Here is a 19,474-nt window from a genome sequence, read left to right on the forward strand (position 1 = left end):
CAGGGGTCCTGTGGCACACAGAGCCCCGGGTAGCTGAGCGGGGAGGGAGGGGGGGCTGTTAGAGAGGGATCACTGCAGGGGTCCTGTGGCACACAGAGCCCCGGGTAGCTGAGCGGGGAGGGGGGGGGGGCTGCTAGAGAGGGATCACTGCAGAGGTCCTGTGACACACAGAGCCCCGGGTAGCTGAGCGGGGAGGGGGGGGGGGGGCTGTTAGAGAGGGATCACTGCAGGGGTCCTGTGGCACACACAGAGCCCCGGGTAGCTGAGCGGGGAGGGGGGAGGCTGTTAGAGAGGGATCACTGCAGAGGTCCTGTGTCACACAGAGCCCCGGGTAGCTGAGCGGGGAGGGGGGGGGGGGCTGTTAGAGAGGGATCACTGCAGAGGTCCTGTGTCACACACAGAGCCCCGGGTAGCTGAGCGGGGAGGGGGGGGGGGGGCTGTTAGAGAGGGATCACTGCAGAGGTCCTGTGTCACACAGAGCCCCGGGTAGCTGAGCGGGGAGGGGGGGGGGCTGTTAGAGAGGGATCACTGCAGAGGTCCTGTGGCACACAGAGCCCCGGGTAGCTGAGCGGGGAGGAGGGGGGGGGGGCTGTTAGAGAGGGATCACTGCAGAGGTCCTGTGGCACACACAGAGCCCCGGGTAGCTGAGCGGGGAGGGGGGGGGGGCTGTTAGAGAGGGATCACTGCAGAGGTCCTGTGACACATAGAGCCCCGGGTAGCTGAGCGGGGAGGGGGGGGGGGGGGGCTGTTAGAGAGGGATCACTGCAGAAGTCCTGTGTCACACACAGAGCCCCGGGTAGCTGAGCGGGGGGGGGGGGGGGGGCTGTTAGAGAGGGATCACTGCAGAGGTCCTGTGGCACACACAGAGCCCCGGGTAGCTGAGCGGGGGGGGGGGGGGGGGGGCTGTTAGAGAGGGATCACTGCAGAGGTCCTGTGGCACACACAGAGCCCCGGGTAGCTGAGCGGGGGGGGGGGGGGGGGGCTGTTAGAGAGGGATCACTGCAGAGGTCCTGTGGCACACAGAGCCCCGGGTAGCTGAGCGGGGGGGGGGGGGGGGGGGCTGTTAGAGAGGGATCACTGCAGAGGTCCTGTGTCACACAGAGCCCCGGGTAGCTGAGCGGGGGGGGGGGGGGTGGCTGTTAGAGAGGGATCACTGCAGAGGTCCTGTGGCACACACAGAGCCCCGGGTAGCTGAGCGGGGGGGGGGGGGGGGGGGGGGGCTGTTAGAGAGGGATCACTGCAGAGGTCCTGTGGCACACACAGAGCCCCGGGTAGCTGAGCGGGGGGGGGGGGGGGGGTGGCTGTTAGAGAGGGATCACTGCAGAGGTCCTGTGGCACACACAGAGCCCCGGGTAGCTGAGCGGGGGGGGGGGGGGGGGGGGCTGTTAGAGAGGGATCACTGCAGAGGTCCTGTGGCACACACAGAGCCCCGGGTAGCTGAGCGGGGAGGGGGGGGGGGCTGTTAGAGAGGGATCACTGCAGAGGTCCTGTGACACACAGAGCCCCGGGTAGCTGAGCGGGGAGGGGGGGGGGCTGTTAGAGAGGGATCACTGCAGGGGTCCTGTGGCACACAGAGCCCCAGGTAGCTGAGCGGGGAGGGGGGGGGGGGCTGTTAGAGAGGGATCACTGCAGGGGTCCTGGCTCTCCCCCTTGTTGGTGACCCTGCCTAAACCACAAAGATTTCAGTTTAATCCTGGCTGGGAGTGAGGTCCAGGGACATCCTGTGGTGAAGACCTGATGGGTTGCTAAGTGTCTGCGGTATATGATGGGCAGTGTGCCAGGCTGCAGAGAAATAAAGTATCCCAGTGATTCACTATACTTCTTGCCTGAGACTGGAATCTGTCAGGGAGACACTGAGAGAAGTTCTCCTTCAGAGGTTCCTCCCCACAACTCTGAGGATCTGTAGGAGATGGAGGCGCTGTACCTGTGAGTATCACTCAGTTCTACCTCAGAAGCCTGTCCTGTCATCCCCTATAACACCATGCGGGAGACTAATGGCCCCCTTTTACCAGCAGGTCTGCACCACACTAAGATAAGTAACCAGCCCAACTTTCCCCATGATAGAGCCTATATGAGATTGGGTGGGGGGAAAAGGGTTACATATGTATGAATGTAAGTAAGCGTCTCTGGTTCAAACCTCGTCTAGACCCACGAAACAACAATTATATCAACATAAGAGCGACATTCATATTAGCGATGAAGAGTCTCCTGTTGCAAAAGACTTGACCTTTCCGGATATTTTTGGCCAGTTACGTACCTTACGTAACATTTTATAAGCAATTGCAAGTTTGACACTTACGAGACCAGAATACTAAATAGATACGTTTAGAGTTAAGTAACTTTTGGATTGATTACATATTACATATAATTACTATTGCTTTCCCCTTAACAATGCTTCACTTACTTATGGTCTTAATGCTTGTAGCACTTTCACATTATCAATCAATCGTGTTTTTACATAATCACCCACCCAGTGGCTGCTGTGTACAGACCAGTGGTAAGGTACACACTAACCCTATGACTTGTGAGTGCTGTGTACAGACCAGTGGTAAGGTACACACTAACCCTATAACTTGTGAGTGCTGTGTACAGACCAGTGGTAAGGTACACACTAACCCTATGACTTGTGAGCGCTGTGTACAGACCAGTGGTAAGGTACACACTAACCCTATGACTTGTGAGCGCTGTGTACAGACCAGTGGTAAGGTACACACTAACACTATGACTTGTGAGCGCTGTGTACAGACGAGTTGTAAGGTACACACTAACCCTATGACTTATGAGCGCTGTGTACAGACCAGTGGTAAGGTACACACTAACCCTATGACTTGTGAGCGAGGTGTACAGACCAGTGGTAAGGTACACACTAACCCTATTACTTGTGAGCGCTGTGTACAGACGAGTGGTAAGGTACACACTAACCCTATGACTTGTGAGCGCTGTGTACAGACCAGTGGTAAGGTACACACTAACCCTATGACTTGTGAGCGCTGTGTACAGACCAGTGGTAAGGTACACACTAACCCTATGACTTGTGAGCGCTGTGTACAGACCAGTGGTAAGGTACACACTAACCCTATGACTTGTGAGCGCTGTGTACAGACGAGTTGTAAGGTACACACTAACCCTATGACTTGTGAGCGCTGTGTACAGACCAGTGGTAAGGTACACACTAACCCTATGACTTGTGAGCGCGGTATACAGACGAGTGGTAAGGTACACACTAACCCTATGACTTGTGAGCGCGGTATACAGACGAGTGGTAAGGTACACACTAACACTATGACTTGTGAGCGCTGTGTACAGACCAGTTGTAAGGTACACACTAACCCTATGACTTGTGAGCGCTGTGTACAGACCAGTGGTAAGGTACACACTAACCCTATGACTTGTGAGCACAGTGTACAGACCAGTGGTAAGGTACACACTAACCCTATGACTTGTGAGTGCTGTGTACAGACCAGTGGTAAGGTACACACTAACCCTATGACTTGTGAGCGCTGTGTACAGACCAGTCGTAAGGTACACACTAACCCTATGACTTGTGAGCGCTGTGTACAGACCAGTGGTAAGGTACACACTAACCCTATGACTTGTGAGCGCTGTGTACAGACCAGTGGTAAGGTACACACTAACCCTATGACTTGTGAGCGCTGTGTACAGACCAGTGGTAAGGTACACACTAACCCTATGACTTGTGAGCGCAGTGTACAGACCAGTGGTAAGGTACACACTAACCCTATGACGTGAGCGCTGTGTACAGACCAGTGGTAAGGTACACACTAACCCTATGACTTGTGAGCGCTGTGTACAGACCAGTGGTAAGGTACACACTAACCCTATGACGTGAGCGCTGTGTACAGACCAGTGGTAAGGTACACACTAACCCTATGACTTGTGAGCGCTGTGTACGGACCAGTGGTAAGGTACACACTAACCCTATGACTTGTGAGCGCTGTGTACAGACCAGTGGTAAGGTACACACTAACCCTATGACTTGTGAGCGCTGTGTACAGACCAGTGGTAAGGTACACACTAACCCTATGACTTGTGAGCGCTGTGTACAGACCAGTGGTAAGGTACACACTAACCCTATGACTTGTGAGCGCTGTGTACAGACCAGTGGTAAGGTACACACTAACCCTATGACTTGTGAGCGCTGTGTACAGACCAGTGGTAAGGTACACACTAACCCTATGACTTGTGAGCGCTGTGTACAGACCAGTGGTAAGGTACACACTAACCCTATGACTTGTGAGCGCTGTGTACGGACCAGTGGTAAGGTACACACTAACCCTATGACTTGTGAGCGCTGTGTACAGACCAGTGGTAAGGTACACACTAACCCTATGACTTGTGAGCGCTGTGTACAGACCAGTGGTAAGGTACACACTAACCCTATGACTTGTGAGCGCGGTGTACAGACGAGTGGTAAGGTACACATTAACCCTATGACTTGTGAGCGCGGTGTACAGACCAGTGGTAAGGTACACACTAACCAGTGGTAAGGTACACACTAACCCTATGACTTGTGAGCGCTGTGTACAGACCAGTGGTAAGGTACACACTAACCCTATGACTTGTGAGCGCTGTGTACAGACCAGTGGTAAGGTACACACTAACCCTATGACTTGTGAGCGCTGTGTACAGACCAGTGGTAAGGTACACACTAACCCTATGACTTGTGAGCGCTGTGTACAGACCAGTGGTAAGGTACACACTAACCCTATGACTTGTGAGCGCTGTGTACAGACCAGTGGTAAGGTACACACTAACCCTATGACTTGTGAGCGCTGTGTACAGACCAGTGGTAAGGTACACACTAACCCTATGACTTGTGAGCGCGGTGTACAGACGAGTGGTAAGGTACACATTAACCCTATGACTTGTGAGCGCGGTGTACAGACCAGTGGTAAGGTACACACTAACCCTATGACTTGTGAGCGCTGTGTACAGACCAGTGGTAAGGTACACACTATCCCTATGACTTGTGAGCGCTGTGTACAGACCAGTGGTAAGGTACACACTAACCCTATGACTTGTGAGCGCTGTGTACAGACCAGTGGTAAGGTACACACTAACCCTATGACTTGTGAGCGCTGTGTACAGACCAGTGGTAAGGTACACACTAACCCTATGACTTGTGAGCGCGGTGTACAGACCAGTGGTAAGGTACACACTAACCCTATGACTTGTGAGCGCTGTGTACAGACCAGTGGTAAGGTACACACTAACCCTATGACTTGTGAGCGCTGTGTACAGACCAGTGGTAAGGTACACACTAACCCTATGACTTGTGAGCGCGGTGTACAGACCAGTGGTAAGGTACACACTAACCCTATGACTTGTGAGCGCTGTGTACAGACCAGTGGTAAGGTACACACTATCCCTATGACTTGTGAGCGCTGTGTACAGACCAGTGGTAAGGTACACACTAACCCTATGACTTGTGAGCTCTGTGTACAGACCAGTGGTAAGGTACACACTAACCCTATTACTTGTGAGCGCTGTGTACAGACCAGTGGTAAGGTACACACTAACCCTATGACTTGTGAGCGCGGTGTACAGACCAGTGGTAAGGTACACACTAACCCTATGACTTGTGAGCGCTGTGTACAGACCAGTGGTAAGGTACACACTAACCCTATGACTTGTGAGCGCGGTGTACAGACCAGTGGTAAGGTACACACTAACCCTATGACTTGTGAGCGCGGTGTACAGACCAGTGGTAAGGTACACACTAACCCTATGACTTGTGAGCGCTGTGTACTTTTTATTTTATTGGTATTTGTTTTTTTGCTTATAGATAGTAGATGAGGTCGGAAACACACTTATGTCCATTGAGTTCCAGCCAGGTTACATTTAGACAATAGATATACTCATCCTATATTTGTATTTACAGTATATTGATCCGGAGGAAAGCCAACAAACAACCCCCCTGAAACATTAGCCAATGATGTTGCATAAGGGGAAAAATAAATTCCTTCCTGACTCCAGTAACGGAGATTGTTTCCCTGGATCAACATCCTTCCCATGTTCACTTATTTGTGTCAGTATATCCCTGAATACCTTTCCTTTCTAATAATTTCTTAAAGATATCCATTGTATCTTCCATCACAGTCTCCATGGGTAATACATTCCTCATTTAACTGCCCTTACTGTGAAAAACCCTTTTCTTTGTTGCTGGGGAAATCTCAAGGGAAGACCCTGTCTCTTTTGTACTGTCCTTGGGATGAATAGTTCTCTTGTATTGACCTTGAATATATTTGTAAATAGTTATCATATCCCATCTAGACGCCTCTTTTCTAATGTAAACATATCTAATTTAGCTAGCTTTTCCTCATAAGTATTCTACCATCCATTTTATAAACTTGCTGGCTATACTCTGTAGTTTTTCCAGTTTCATAATGTCTTTTTTATGAAGTGGTGCCCAAAAATGTATTCGATATTCAAGGTGCGGTCTTACGAATGATGTATATACAGTAGTGGTTAAATTATGTTTTCTTCCCTTCCATCCATACCCTGTTGTATGTGTAGCGGGGTACCCCTGGCTACTAATCTACACAATGGGCTGGCAGTAAACCCTGGTGTTCACAAGTTTGCCAGTAGTTATCATGGGGTTTTCCCCCTCACCTTTGGTGCTGCGCTTGAGTGACAGCAGATGGTGGCATATCCTGTTGGGGCTGGGCCAATGGGATGCCCGCCCTCTGGCTGTACTTAAGGGCAGGACCACCCTAAAGTTAGTGGTTGTCCTTCCCCATGAGGAAGGCAGGTCACGACCGAGAGCCTGAGATTGGGGCCTTCCCATGTGCTCTTCCCTCCGGGGAGGAGTGAGTGTGACTATACCTCTGCTAGGGAGGTGGGGAAGAGCTAGGACAGCTGCGGGTGCCCAAGGCCTGTAGTGTCTGTCCAGGGACTATCTCCGGTGCTATCTGAGATAAGAGACTGTGATCCGGCAGGTGACTGCTGAGTACCTGTATTACTGCACTAAGAGTAGTAATAAACCGTTCCTGTTTTTGTAATATACCTCCTGCCTGGTGTGTGATCTAACGGGGGGAGGGGGGAGGAAGAGTTACAATTCTACCGTGGGAGATCGTCTCCATACATCCCTGGAGCCTACGGCAGATGTAGGCGCTGCACTGCTAAGTATTATGTGGGGTATGGACCCCAGAAGCCTGTTCCTGTGTCCCAAAGTTATCGCGGACGACTCAGCCCTCTTGTTACCAGCAGGTATGCACCAAACACACCCAGTAATGGCCCCGATATGTGATTGGGGGGAGGGGAGGGAAACACCGCTACATATGCAAGATTAGATCTTATTTGCCTTTGCAGATACTGCCTGGCATTGAGCACTATGCACTATTGCTAAGCCTGCTGTATAAAAGCACGCCTAAATCCTTCTCCATCAAGTATTCACCTCATTTTGGTTCATCTAGTCTAGTTTGTATGTAGCCTGTTTTTTCCGGTCTAGGACATTTTGTCGCAGCTGGGTTCGCTGCGACTAGTGACCGCCAGTCCTTCACCACAACTTACCCCATCTTCAGCCCTTACCCCAAAAACCCTATCCCCAGCCCTTACCCCAAAAACCCTATCCTCAGCCGTTACCCCAAAAACCCTATCCTCAGCCGTTACCCCAAAAACCCTATCCTCAGCCCTTACCCCAAAAACCCTATCCTCAGCCGTTACCCCAAAAACCCTATCCTCAGCCCTTACCCCAAAAACTCTATCCTCAGCCCTTACCCCAAAAAACCCTATCCTCAGCCCTTACCCCAAAAAACCCTATCCTCAGCCCTTACCCCCAAAAACCCTATCCTCAGCCGTTACCCCCAAAAACTCTATCCTCAGCCGTTACCCCAAAAACTCTATCCTCAGCCCTTACCCCAAAAAACCCTATCCTCAGCCGTTACCCCCAAAACCCTATCCTCAGCCCTTACCCCCAAAAACCCTATCCTCAGCCGTTACCCCAAAAACCCTATCCTCAGCCGTTACCCCAAAAACCCTATCCTCAGCCCTTACCCCAAAAACCCTATCCTCAGCCCTTACCCCAAAAACCCTATCCTCAGCCGTTACCCCCAAAAACCCTATCCTCAGCCCTTACCCCAAAAACCCTATCCTCAGCCCTTACCCCAAAAACCCTATCCTCAGCCCTTACCCCAAAACTCCCTGCAGAAAACCCTTACCCTAATACTCCCTGCCATATGCCCTTACCCTAATACTCCTACCATATGCCCTTACCCTAAATCCCCTGCCGAAACCCTTATTCTAAAACCTCCTAACCTATCCACTAAAACCCCTAAAACAAACCCCACACCCTAACCGCTAAAGCTTATTTTCTCCTAGACGTGGCCGGAAGCGGAGATTCCAGCAGTGAATTGGCTGCGGCGGAGGGTCCATCTGCGGCTGAACACCGGTGGCGATTTGGTCGCGGCAAAACGTCCACGACCAAATGTCTCAGTCTGTGTTTATTCTTGCATCCCAAATGCATAACCTTACATTTATCTGCATTAAACCTCGTCTGCCATATACCTGCCCACGTTTCCAGTCTCTCCAAGTCCTTCTGAAGAGAAATGACATCCTGCTCTGATTCTATTACCTTACACAATTTAGCATCATCAGCAAAGATGGAGACTTTGCTCTCGATTCCAACCACAAGGTCATTAATAAACAAGTTAAAAAGCAGGGTCCCAGTACTGATCCCTGAGGTACTCCACTCACGACCTTAGTCCAACCTGAAAAAGTTCCATTTATGACAACCCTCTGTTGTCTGTACTTCAACCAGTTTTCAATCCAGGTGTAAATATTTTTACCCAGACCAATTAGCTTTATTTGTACACTAACCTCTTGTGGCACCGTATCAAAAGCCTTTGCCAAATCGAAATAGAACACATCAACTGCATTGCCGTAGGAATATAGGTGTATGCTTTTTATAAACTACAATTTGCAGTTGTGCATACCCTTTAATGTTATGTTAAATGATCATTTTTATAGTATTACCAGAAAGTGCACGTTAAGCGTTATTGCAGCAGTTACATATTGGTTGCTTATTCAGGTAATGACTTCAGAGATGTAACATTGGTGCAGGCAGCAGGGCGGCATTTTACACAAAGCTTATATTATAGGATTGTTTGTTCACACGGTCACATTTTGGCAGCTAATTTAGGTTCCTCCAAAACGCCGTGCACTTATCTGCAAATAAAATATCTAGAAAATATCACTTTTGTGACCGTGAATTGTGCGCGGCAGGTGTGTTGTGCGCACGAGGACGCACCTTGTGAAGAAAGCAGCCAGGCAGAGTTAGCCCTTCCCTGCCGAGAAGCCTGAGCATGAGCTGCTTGTAGCATAATGCGCAGGAGTTATATAGAAAGTTGAGCTATTTCCTACTGTACTAACGAGACAGGCGAAGCACGCTAATCAGGCAGTATGGCTACCGGCAATCTGTAGGCAGGAATAACACTGACCATGCAGAATTAGCCGTCTTATGCAGGTAAGCCATTCTTTATAACCAAACACATGCAAGTTCATCTTATCTGAGATGACTGCACTCCCCTGCTGTCAGACAATGTGAAAATCAGCCTCTGTCCCATAGCACTCTCAATTACTTCCTTACATCCATCACAATACCAATCAATGACAGTCTGTGTAATGGCTGGGACCTGGGAACCATTTCAGAATTTAATTCACACCTGAAACCCTTTCCTTGCCAAATTTGGATTGAGATAACCTTGTGTCGGGCCATCATAAAAATAGATCATGATACACAAGTCTAACAGACCACAAAAGGTGGCTTTTTGGATGTGTATTATCCAACAAAAGGCATTAGAAACAACCCAGTATTGTTCAGCATCAATATAATAATAATAATAATAATAACAATATACTGTAAGTAACATAACTTTCACCCCTGAAATGTCACTGGACACTGTACAGATCGGTTGCAGGTTGTGCCACCTTTTTAATGTAATAGTGATTATAGTTTTTGTCACGGGAGAGCAGGACTATCACACCAGGCATCAATTCGCCAGACAGAAATACAGAGTTTTATCAAATTAATTTATTGGAAAAATATATACCCACAAATCAACACACACAACTGGGAAACTGGGGTTACCCCTATAAATTTGGGTGCAGGGACCTCCCTAAAGAGATTTCCCCTGTTCTTTCTTTCTTCCTGCAGGGTCCTCTGCAGCTTCTCCCAGTTACTCACAGCTTCTTCCCCAGTTGCCTCAGCTAAAGAACTCTGCACTAACAGCTAAAGCTGAGCTGATCTCATCTGAACTAGCTAGGGGTCTCCCTCCCCCCAGGTGTTGGTAATATGACCCAGCCCGATTGGTGGCTTGAAATGCAACAACAAACACAGATAGGCCTGGTTCATAGTCCGTGCTGGTGCGCGTGTGCGCTCATCGCGTCGTGACCGCCTCTCGCCTGAGCGATGTGTGAATTTAGCTGGAAGCGATTGGGGAGGTGATGGGAAGGCGTGACGGAAGCGCCACGAGGCTGGTTCGCCATGATTGGCTGAACCGCTCTCGTGACGCGCCCCTTTGCCTGAAAAGACAATTTTTTTTGCCTTTTCAAAACACAGTCGCGCCATCGCGCTCCGTCGTGCGCGCATTAAGGGCGCCTCATAGGGATTCTGCAATTTGTTGCGTGCGCCATTGTACAGACTATAATCCAGGCCTTACATGCAGAGAGTTACTTGGAAAGGTCACAGACCACTATGCAACAGTCCAGCTGAGCGTAATATTAACCCCTGGTCCTGAAGTGCTGGAACCAGGCTTACCAATGCAGATATATATATATACACACACACGCACACGCACGGCACGCACGCACACACACACACACACACACACACACACAGTCACACACACACACACACACACACACACACACACACACACACACACACACACACACACACACACACACACACACACACACACACAGTGACAGAGACACACACACACACACACACACACACACACACACACACACACACACACACACATACACACACACACACACACACACAAACATAATACAGATGTATTACTGACAGGTAGGGGTAATGGCCGGCTTGACCGTTATTAAAAGCAGTCACATTTACCCCTACGTCACATTTTTCAGTAGTGTTTTTCATAGATGTCAATGAAGAAGAAACTTGTATGGTCTCTAAAGTTACGGATTCTCCCTTTGGTCCATTACAAGGTATCACAAGCAGCAGAAATTCTTCACTTCCGGGGCATATGGTGACTAGATCTCTGGGAACTGAAACAATGCTTTATCCAAAGCAAATAAATAAATCCTTAACCCCTTCCTGCTGAAACGGGCCACCAACCCCTTGCAAAGCAATGTGGCTCACCGTCCCACTTTGTAATGGGTTGATGTGGATTTAGGACTAACAGGGAAGCTCTCATTGGCTCCCTTGCTAACAGTTTCCTCCTGATGGGTCAGTGTGGAAGTGAGTACCCAGCATGCACCTTCCCATCACAGTAACACCTACCCCGTCTTTCTTGTCTCGCTCCAGCGCTCCGTGCAGGAACTCCAGAGATACCTCCTCATTCTCATCCAGCCACTGCATCACAAACTGCTCAAACCACCTGCGGCACAGAAGGACACGGTCAGAGCTCCAGGGCTGCGGCGCTATCTGGGGTGTGTATCAATGTCACTAAAGGGAAAAGGAATACTTCCAGGGGGTTTTTATTTGATAAGGTGTTTGTTTCCTTTGCACTAGCATGTTTGATACAGTACATGAGCCGTTCACGCTGAGTCTTACACACACACACGCACGCACGCACACACACACGCACACACACACACACACACACACACACACACCACACACACACACACACACACACACTAGCATCTCCTGTGGGAGGGTGAAGAACTTACGCTGAGTACTCCGGCACTTTCCCCGTCATGGCAGGCAGGTCGCGCACATACTCGTTGTACAGCCATTTCACCTTGAAGTGTAGGTTCATGTAGTCTGCACTCTTACACAGCCGGTGTTTCTCATGCTCTGCGGGGACAAAACACACGGTCCCATCATTCTGTGTCACACACTGCTGGGCCTGCACTTCTGGGATCTCACATTCTGCATGGCTCCGTACAAGTCGTTCCACCTCATTCTATGCCAAGCTAGACTGCAAACTCTTCAACTGCCCCGTGTGTGCGAGAGAGCGGCCCGTGTGCGTGTGTGCGAGAGAGCGGCCCGTGTGCGTGTGTGCGAGAGAGCGGCCCGTGTGCGAGAGAGCGGCCCGTGTGCGAGAGAGCGGCCCGTGTGCGAGAGAGCGGCCCGTGTGCGAGAGAGCGGCCCGTGTGCGTGTGTGCGAGAGAGCGGCCCGTGTGCGAGAGAGCGGCCCGTGTGCGTGTGTGCGAGAGCGGCCCGTTCGTGTGTGCGAGAGAGCGGCCCGTGTGTGCGTGCTAGAGAGCGGCCCGTGTGTGTGTGCGAGAGCGGCCCGTGTGTGTGTGCGAGAGAGGGGCCCGTGTGCGAGAGAGCGGCCCATGCGTGTGTGCGAGAGCAGCAAGTGTGTGTGTGCGAGAGAGCGGCCTGTGTGTGTGTGCGAGAGAGTGTCCCATGTGTGTGCGAGAGAGCGGGCCCGTGCGTGTGTGCGAGAGAGCGGCCCGTGCGTGTGTGCGAGAGAGCGGCCCATGTGTGTGTGCGAGAGCGGCCCGTGTGTGTGTGCGAGAGAGCGGCCCGTGTGCGAGAGAGCGGCCCATGCGTGTGTGCGAGAGAGCGGCCCGTGTGCGAGAGAGCGGCCCGTGCGTGTGTGCAAGAGAGTGGTGCGTGTGTGCGAGAGAGCGGCCCGTGCGTGTGTGCGAGAGAGCGGTCCGTGCGTGTGTGCGAGAGAGCGGCCCCCGCGTGTGTGTGCGAGAGAGCGTCCCGTGTGTGTGTGCGAGAGAGCGGCCCGTGCGTGTGTGCGAGAGAGCGGCCCGTGCGTGTGTGCAAGAGCGGCCCGTGTGTGTGCGAGAGTGGCCCATGTGTGTGCGAGAGAGCAGCCCGTGCGCGTGTGCGAGAGAGCGGCCCGTGCGTGTGTGCGAGAGAGCGGCCCGTGTGTGTGTGCGAGAGCAGCCCGTGTGTGTGTGCGAGAGCGGCCTGTGTGTGTGTGCGAGAGAGCGTCCCATATGTGTGCGAGAGAGCGGCCCGTGCGTGTGTGCGAGAGAGCGGCCCGTGCGTGTGTGCGAGAGAGCGGCCCGTGCGTGTGTGCGAGAGCGGCCCGTGTGCGAGAGAGCGGCCCATGCGTGTGTGCGAGAGAGCAGCCCGTCTGTGTGTGCAAGAGCAGCCCGTGTGCGAGAGAGCGGCCCGTGCGTGTGTGCGAGAGAGAGGTGTGTGTGTGCGAGAGAGCGGCCCGTGCGTGTGTGCGAGAGAGCGGCCCGTGCGTGTGTGCGAGAGAGCGGTCCGTGCGTGTGTGCGAGAGAGCGGCCCCCGCGTGTGTGTGCGAGAGAGCGTCTCGTGTGTGTGTGCGCGAGAGAGCGGCCCGTGCGTGTGTGCGAGAGAGCGGTCCGTGCGTGTGTGCGAGAGAGCGGCCCCCGCGTGTGTGTGCGAGAGAGTGTCCCATGTGTGTGTGCGAGAGAGCAGCCCGTGCGCGTGTTCGAGAGAGCGGCCCGTGCGTGTGTGCGAGAGAGCGGCCCGTGCGTGTGTGCGAGAGCGGCCCGCGTGTGTGTGCGAGAGAGCGGCCCGTGTGCGAGAGAGCGGCACATGCGTGTGTGCGAGAGAGCAGCCCGTCTGTGTGTGTGCGAGAGCGGCCCGTGTGCGACAGAGCAGCCCGTGTGTGTGCGAGAGAGCGGTGCGTGTTTGTGCGAGAGAGCGGCCCAAGCGTGTGTGCGAGAGAGCGGCCCGTGCGTGGGTGCGAGAGAGCGGCCCCCGCGTGTGTGCGAGAGAGCGGCCCCCGCGTGTGTGCGAGAGAGCGGCCCTCGCGTGTGTGCGAGAGAGCGGCCCTCGCGTGTGTGCGAGAGAGCGGCCCTCGCGTGTGTGCGAGAGAGCGGCCCTCGCGTGTGTGCGAGAGCGCAGCCCCCTTGTGTGTGCGAGAGAGCGGCCCCCGCGTGTGTGCGAGAGAGCGGCCCCCGCGTGTGTGCGAGAGAGCGACCCTCGCGTGTGTGCGAGAGAACGGCCCCCCGCGCGTGTGCGAGAGAGCGGCTCCCGCGTGTGTGAGAGCGACCCCCGCGTGTGCATGAGAGCGGCCCGTGTGTGTGTGAGAGAGTGACCCCCGTGTGTGCATGAGAGCGGCCCCCCGTGTGTGTGTGGGAGGGCGGCCCCCCGTGTGTGTGCGGGAGAGCGGGGCCCCCACGTGTGTGCGAGAGAGCGGGCCCCCACGTGTGTGCGGGAGGGCGGCCCCCCGTGTGTGTGCGGGAGGGCAGCCCCCCCATGTGTGTGCGGGAGGGCAGCCCCCCCGTTTCTGCAAGAGAGCGCCCCCCTGTGTGTGTGCGGGAGGGCGGCCCCCACGTGTGTGCGAGAGAGCGGTCCCCCGTTTCTGCGAGAGAGCGCCCCCCGTGTGTGCGAGAGAGCGGGGCCCCCACGTGTGTGCAAGAGAGCGGGCCCCCACGTGTGTGCGAGAGAGCAGGCCCCCACGTGTGTGCGAGAGAGCGGGCCCCCACGTGTGTGCGAGAGAGCGGGCCCCCACGTGTGTGTGCGAGAGAGCAGTCCCCCGTTTCTGCGAGAGCGCCCCCGTGTGTGCGAGAGAGCGGGCCCCCCACGTGTGTGCGAGAGAGCGGGCCCCCAGTGTGTGCGAGAGAGCGGGCCCCCACGTGTGTGTGAGAGCGGGGCCCCCACGTGTGTGCGAGAGAGCGGCCCCCCACGTGTGTGCGAGAGAGCGGCCCCCCACGTGTGTGCGAGAGAGCGGCCCCCCACGTGTGTGCGAGAGCGGCCCCCCGTGTGTGTGAGAGCGCTCCCCCACGTGTGTGCGAGAGAGCGCGCCCCCACGTGTGTGCGAGAACTGCGCATCTTGTACAGACTGGCGCAGCCCGGTAGGACTAACACAGCGTGATCCCATTCAGAAGCAGGGACCCCCGCTATGCTAAGCCTGATGGGCAAGGAAATTGCCATCTGAGGAATCCTGGTCAAAAAACGCAGCAAACCCCCTGACTGCTCCTGTAGGGAGACATTATTAGGCGTGTCTTACATGTGCTAAGATTACAGAACGTTTTTATGGACAGAGCATTTTCCTGCTCCAAATAGATTTTAAAAAAAGACTTAAAAGCAGCCATATCCTTATTCCCGTGGCCAGTATTTCCTTCACACATTTAGCAGCAGATGTACTGTTCGGAGCCTTCCAGCCGATACATGCTGCTGCTGCTGTGCCAGTCACTTACTACATACAGTACACGGAATAAATAGCACTACTCCTATTGCAGAACAACCACATACACACGGAAAGGGGCCGTCCTGCGCAGGCCGCGAGTTAGCGAAGGAAAGAGCCATATGTAATATGTTTAATAGGTTAAATGAGCTCACTTACACTTTAACAAATTGGATAAGTATGTGTTAAACTTAACTCTTCCACAGTAAACAAAAGCTTTGTGTGATTTTACAATCTGTACCTGATGTCCTATTACCCCTTCCCAAACCCTAACAAGGAGCTATCAGTAACACCCCCTGTACCTGTCCTGTTACCCCTTCCCAAACACTAACAAGCAGCTATCAGAAACACCCCCCTGTACCTGTCCTGTTACCCCTTCCCAAACCCTAACAAGCAGCTATCAGAAACACCCCCCCTGTACCTGTCCTGTTACCCCTTCCCAAACCCTAACAAGCAGCTATCAGTAACACCCCCTGTACCTGTCCTGTTACCCCTTCCCAAACCCTAACAAGCAGCTATCAGAAACACCCCCCTGTACCTGTCCTATTACCCCTTCCCAAACCCTAACAAGCAGCTATCATTAACACACCCCCAGTACCTGTCCTGTTACCCCTTCCCAAACCCTAACAAGCAGCTATCAGAAACACCCCCCTGTACCTGTCCTGTTACCCCTTCCCAAACCCTAACAAGCAGCTATCAGAAACAACCCCCTGTACCTGTCCTGTTACCCCTTCCCAAACCCTAACAAGCAGCTATCAGTAACATCCCCCTGTACCTGTCCTGTTACCCCTTCCCAAACCCTAACAAGCAGCTATCAGAAACACCCCCTGTACCTGTCCTATTACCCCTTCCCAAACCCTAACAAGCAGCTATCATTAACACCCCCCCTGTACCTGTCCTGTTTCCCCTTCCCAAACCCTAACAAGCAGCTATCACTAACACACCTCCTGTACCTGTCCTGTTACCCCTTCCCAAACCCTAACAAGCAGCTATCATTAACACACCCCTGTACCTGTCATGTTACCCCTTCCCAAACCCTAACAAGCAGCTATCATTAACACACCCCCTGTGCTGTCCTATTACCCCTTCCCAAACCCTAACAAGCAGCTATCATTAATACACCCCCTGTACCTGTCCTTTTACCCCTTCCCAAACCCTAACAAGCAGCTATCACTAACACACCCCCTGTACCTGTCCTGTTACCCCTTCCCAAACCCTAACAAGCAGCTATCAGAAACACCCCCTGTACCTGTCCTGTTACCCCTTCCCAAACCCTAACAAGCAGCTATCACTAACACACCCCCTGTACCTGTCCTTTTACCCCTTCCAAAACCCTAACTCCATCACTTAATCAGCAGCTATCAGTAACACCCCCTGTACCTGTCCTATTACCCCTTCCCAAACCCTAACTCCCCCACTTAACAAGCAGCTATCATTAACACACCCCCTGTACCTGTCCTGTTACCCCTTCCCAAACCCTAACAAGCAGCTATCACTAACACACCCCCTGTACCTGTCCTGTTACCCCTTCCCAAACCCTAACTCCCCCACTTAACCAGCAGCTATCAGTAACACCCCTGTACCTGTCCTGTTACCCCTTCCCAAACCCTAACTCCCCCACTTAACCAGCAACTATCAGAAACACCCCCTGTACCTGTCCTATTACCCCTTCCCAAACCCTAACTCCCCCACGTAACCAGCAGCTATCAGTAACACCCCCCCTGTACCTGTCCTATTACCCCTTCCCAAACCCTAAGTCCCCCACTTAACCAGCAGCTATCAGTAACACCCCCTGTACCTGTCCTATTACCCCTTCCCAAACCCTAACTCCCCCACTTAACCAGCAGCTATCAGAAACACCCCCTGTACCTGTCCTATTACCCCTTCCCAAACCCTAACTCCCCCACTTAACCAACAGCTATCAGTAACACCCCTGTACCTGTCCTATAACCCCTTCCCAAACCCTAACTCCCCCACTTAACCAGCAGCTATCGGTAACACCCCCCCTGTACCTGTCCTATTACCCCTTCCCAAACCCTAACTCCGCCACCTAACCAGCAGCTATCAGAAACACCCCCTGTACCTGCTATTACCCCTTCCCAAACCCTAACTCCCCCACTTAACCAGCAGCTATCAGAAACACCCCTTGTACCTGTCCTATTACCCCTTCCCAAACCCTAACTCCCCCACTTAACCAGCAGCTATCAGTAACACCCCCTGTACCTGTCCTATTACCCCTACCCAAACCCTAACTGCCCCACTTAACCAGCAGCTATCAGAAACACCCCCTGTACCTGTCCTATTACCCCTTCCCAAACCCTAACTCCCCCACTTAACCAGCAGCTATCAGTAACACCCCCCTACCTGATGTTTCCACTGACCCTTCCTTATAGAGTGTAAGCTCCTGTGGCAGGGCGCTCCTTACCTGCTGTAATATGTAATATGTGTATTACTTATGGTTTTTCCGTCCGATAACCCTGCTTGTACTGCGCTCCAGAACATGTTGGGTTGTTATAAATAAATAATAATGTCTGTTGGTGATCACACGGTCAGTCCGCAGTGACAGATACAGTGTGCTTCCTGCTTCCTCCGTGTGCCAGTTAATTACAGCATCATGCCATCGTTACCCCACAGATACCCCCGGAGCTGGCCTGCCTGCAGCCAGCGCCCCCAGGTACATGCGCGGCAAAGTCTTCTCCCACAAGATACCAAAACGTGAAACAGCTACTTTAAGGGAGCAGGAACCTTTCCCAGAAGGAAGGTCACACAGATAAGTGAGAAGTTTTCCCTGACCTGCTGCGCCGGACTGAACCTTTAGCACCGCAAATGGGACTGAACCTTTAGCACCGCAAATGGGATTTCATGGCTCTCGTGCCCTGCTCAAGGCTGGAACACAATACAGTCCATTTCAAATACAAGGCTCTACATACACAGAGTACCAGGGGATGAGAGGGATAAGATCGGTAGGATCGGGGACATGACGTGTGGCACTGGGGTTTGTGTTTGCCTTCTCTGGATCAAAATACTGTAAATACAAATATAAGATAAATATATCTAAATGTAGCACAGGTCGAACTCGATGGATATATCTCTTTTTTTCAACTTCCTCTGCTATGTAACTATGATGGCGTGTGTGGCGGCTGCTGTTCTCTGTGCAGATATACAGCCCGATCTTCCCTACAGAAAGTATACGGCGCTGCTCTGCGCAGGCGTCATTCCCCTGAATCCAGCCTCGTGCGCCCGGAGCTCAGAGACAGCCAGTGCACAGCCAGTTATAGCAATGCCTCAGCCATGCTGCCTGCATGCCTTGTCTCCCTCTAAGCCTAGTAATTAGAGCTGGCCGCTGCAAGATAAAAGCAGAGACACATCCTTTAAATGCAGCCGCAGGGGCACAGATTCGGGCAGACATGATTCACAGGCCGCACTTTGGATGTATTTTCCATGCATGGGTGCCTGTCACACTGGGATCGGGCTGTGGGTAACAGCACCCAGGGACCCGTGATAATGCATTGGTCAAGGGGCCACTGGAAAGGGTACAGGGCACAAATTAAAGGGACAGATATGTTTGGGTCACATTAACAAAAGGGTTAAACTCTAATAACAGCTAAAGATCATTTATATAAAACCCTCCTACTCTAACATGACATTTCTAGCTACCCAATACAGCAAATGGGATCTGTCTAGTTTGTTACAGTGGCTGATCTGCTTCATGCAGAGTTATCACTTATTGTAACGTAACAGCGGCCTGCGGCCAGGAAACGTATGCAGGGGAACCGTTCTGCGGCCAGGAAACGTATGCAGGGGAACCGTTCTGCGGCCAGGAAACGTATGCAGGGGAACTGTTCTGCGGCCAGGAAACGTATGCAGGGGAACTGTTCTGCAGCCAGGAAACGTATGAGGGGAACTGTTCTGCGGCCAGGAAACGTATGAGGGGAACCGTTCTGCGGCCAGGAAACGTATGCAGGGGAACTGTTCTGCAGCCAGGAAACGTATGAGGGGAACTGTTCTGCGGCCAGGAAACGTATGCAGGGGAACTGTTCTGCAGCCAGGAAACGTATGAGGGGAACTGTTCTGCGGCCAGGAAACGTATGAGGGGAACCGTTCTGCGGCCAAGAAACGTATGCAGGGTAACTGTTCTGCGGCCAGGAAACGTATGCAGGGGAACCGTTCTGCGGCCA

General features: G+C 52.8%; 1 protein-coding gene and 1 long non-coding RNA gene across 10 annotated transcripts in view; one reads left to right on the forward strand and one right to left on the reverse strand.

The window, feature by feature from the left end:
* The window catches only part of UNC13B (unc-13 homolog B), a 565,224-nt gene that overhangs the window by 140,804 nt on the left and 404,946 nt on the right, over positions 1-19,474 (reverse strand). For all 9 annotated transcript variants that reach the window (XM_075579702.1, XM_075580181.1, XM_075580121.1 and 6 more), the window contains 2 exons: positions 11,893-12,019; positions 11,501-11,597 (listed from right to left, as the gene is read on the reverse strand). In XM_075579702.1, the coding sequence (XP_075435817.1) occupies positions 11,501-11,597; positions 11,893-12,019 (224 nt within the window). The remainder of the gene's footprint in view (positions 1-11,500; positions 11,598-11,892; positions 12,020-19,474) is intronic.
* LOC142473152 (uncharacterized) lies at positions 1,624-18,383 on the forward strand. The gene is made up of 3 exons (XR_012789999.1): positions 1,624-1,926; positions 11,525-11,649; positions 17,931-18,383. It is a non-coding gene; the product is annotated as an uncharacterized LOC142473152 (long non-coding RNA).

Source organism: Ascaphus truei, chromosome 1 (genome assembly GCF_040206685.1).
Source record: "Ascaphus truei isolate aAscTru1 chromosome 1, aAscTru1.hap1, whole genome shotgun sequence".
NCBI classification, from domain to species: Eukaryota; Metazoa; Chordata; class Amphibia; order Anura; family Ascaphidae; genus Ascaphus; species Ascaphus truei.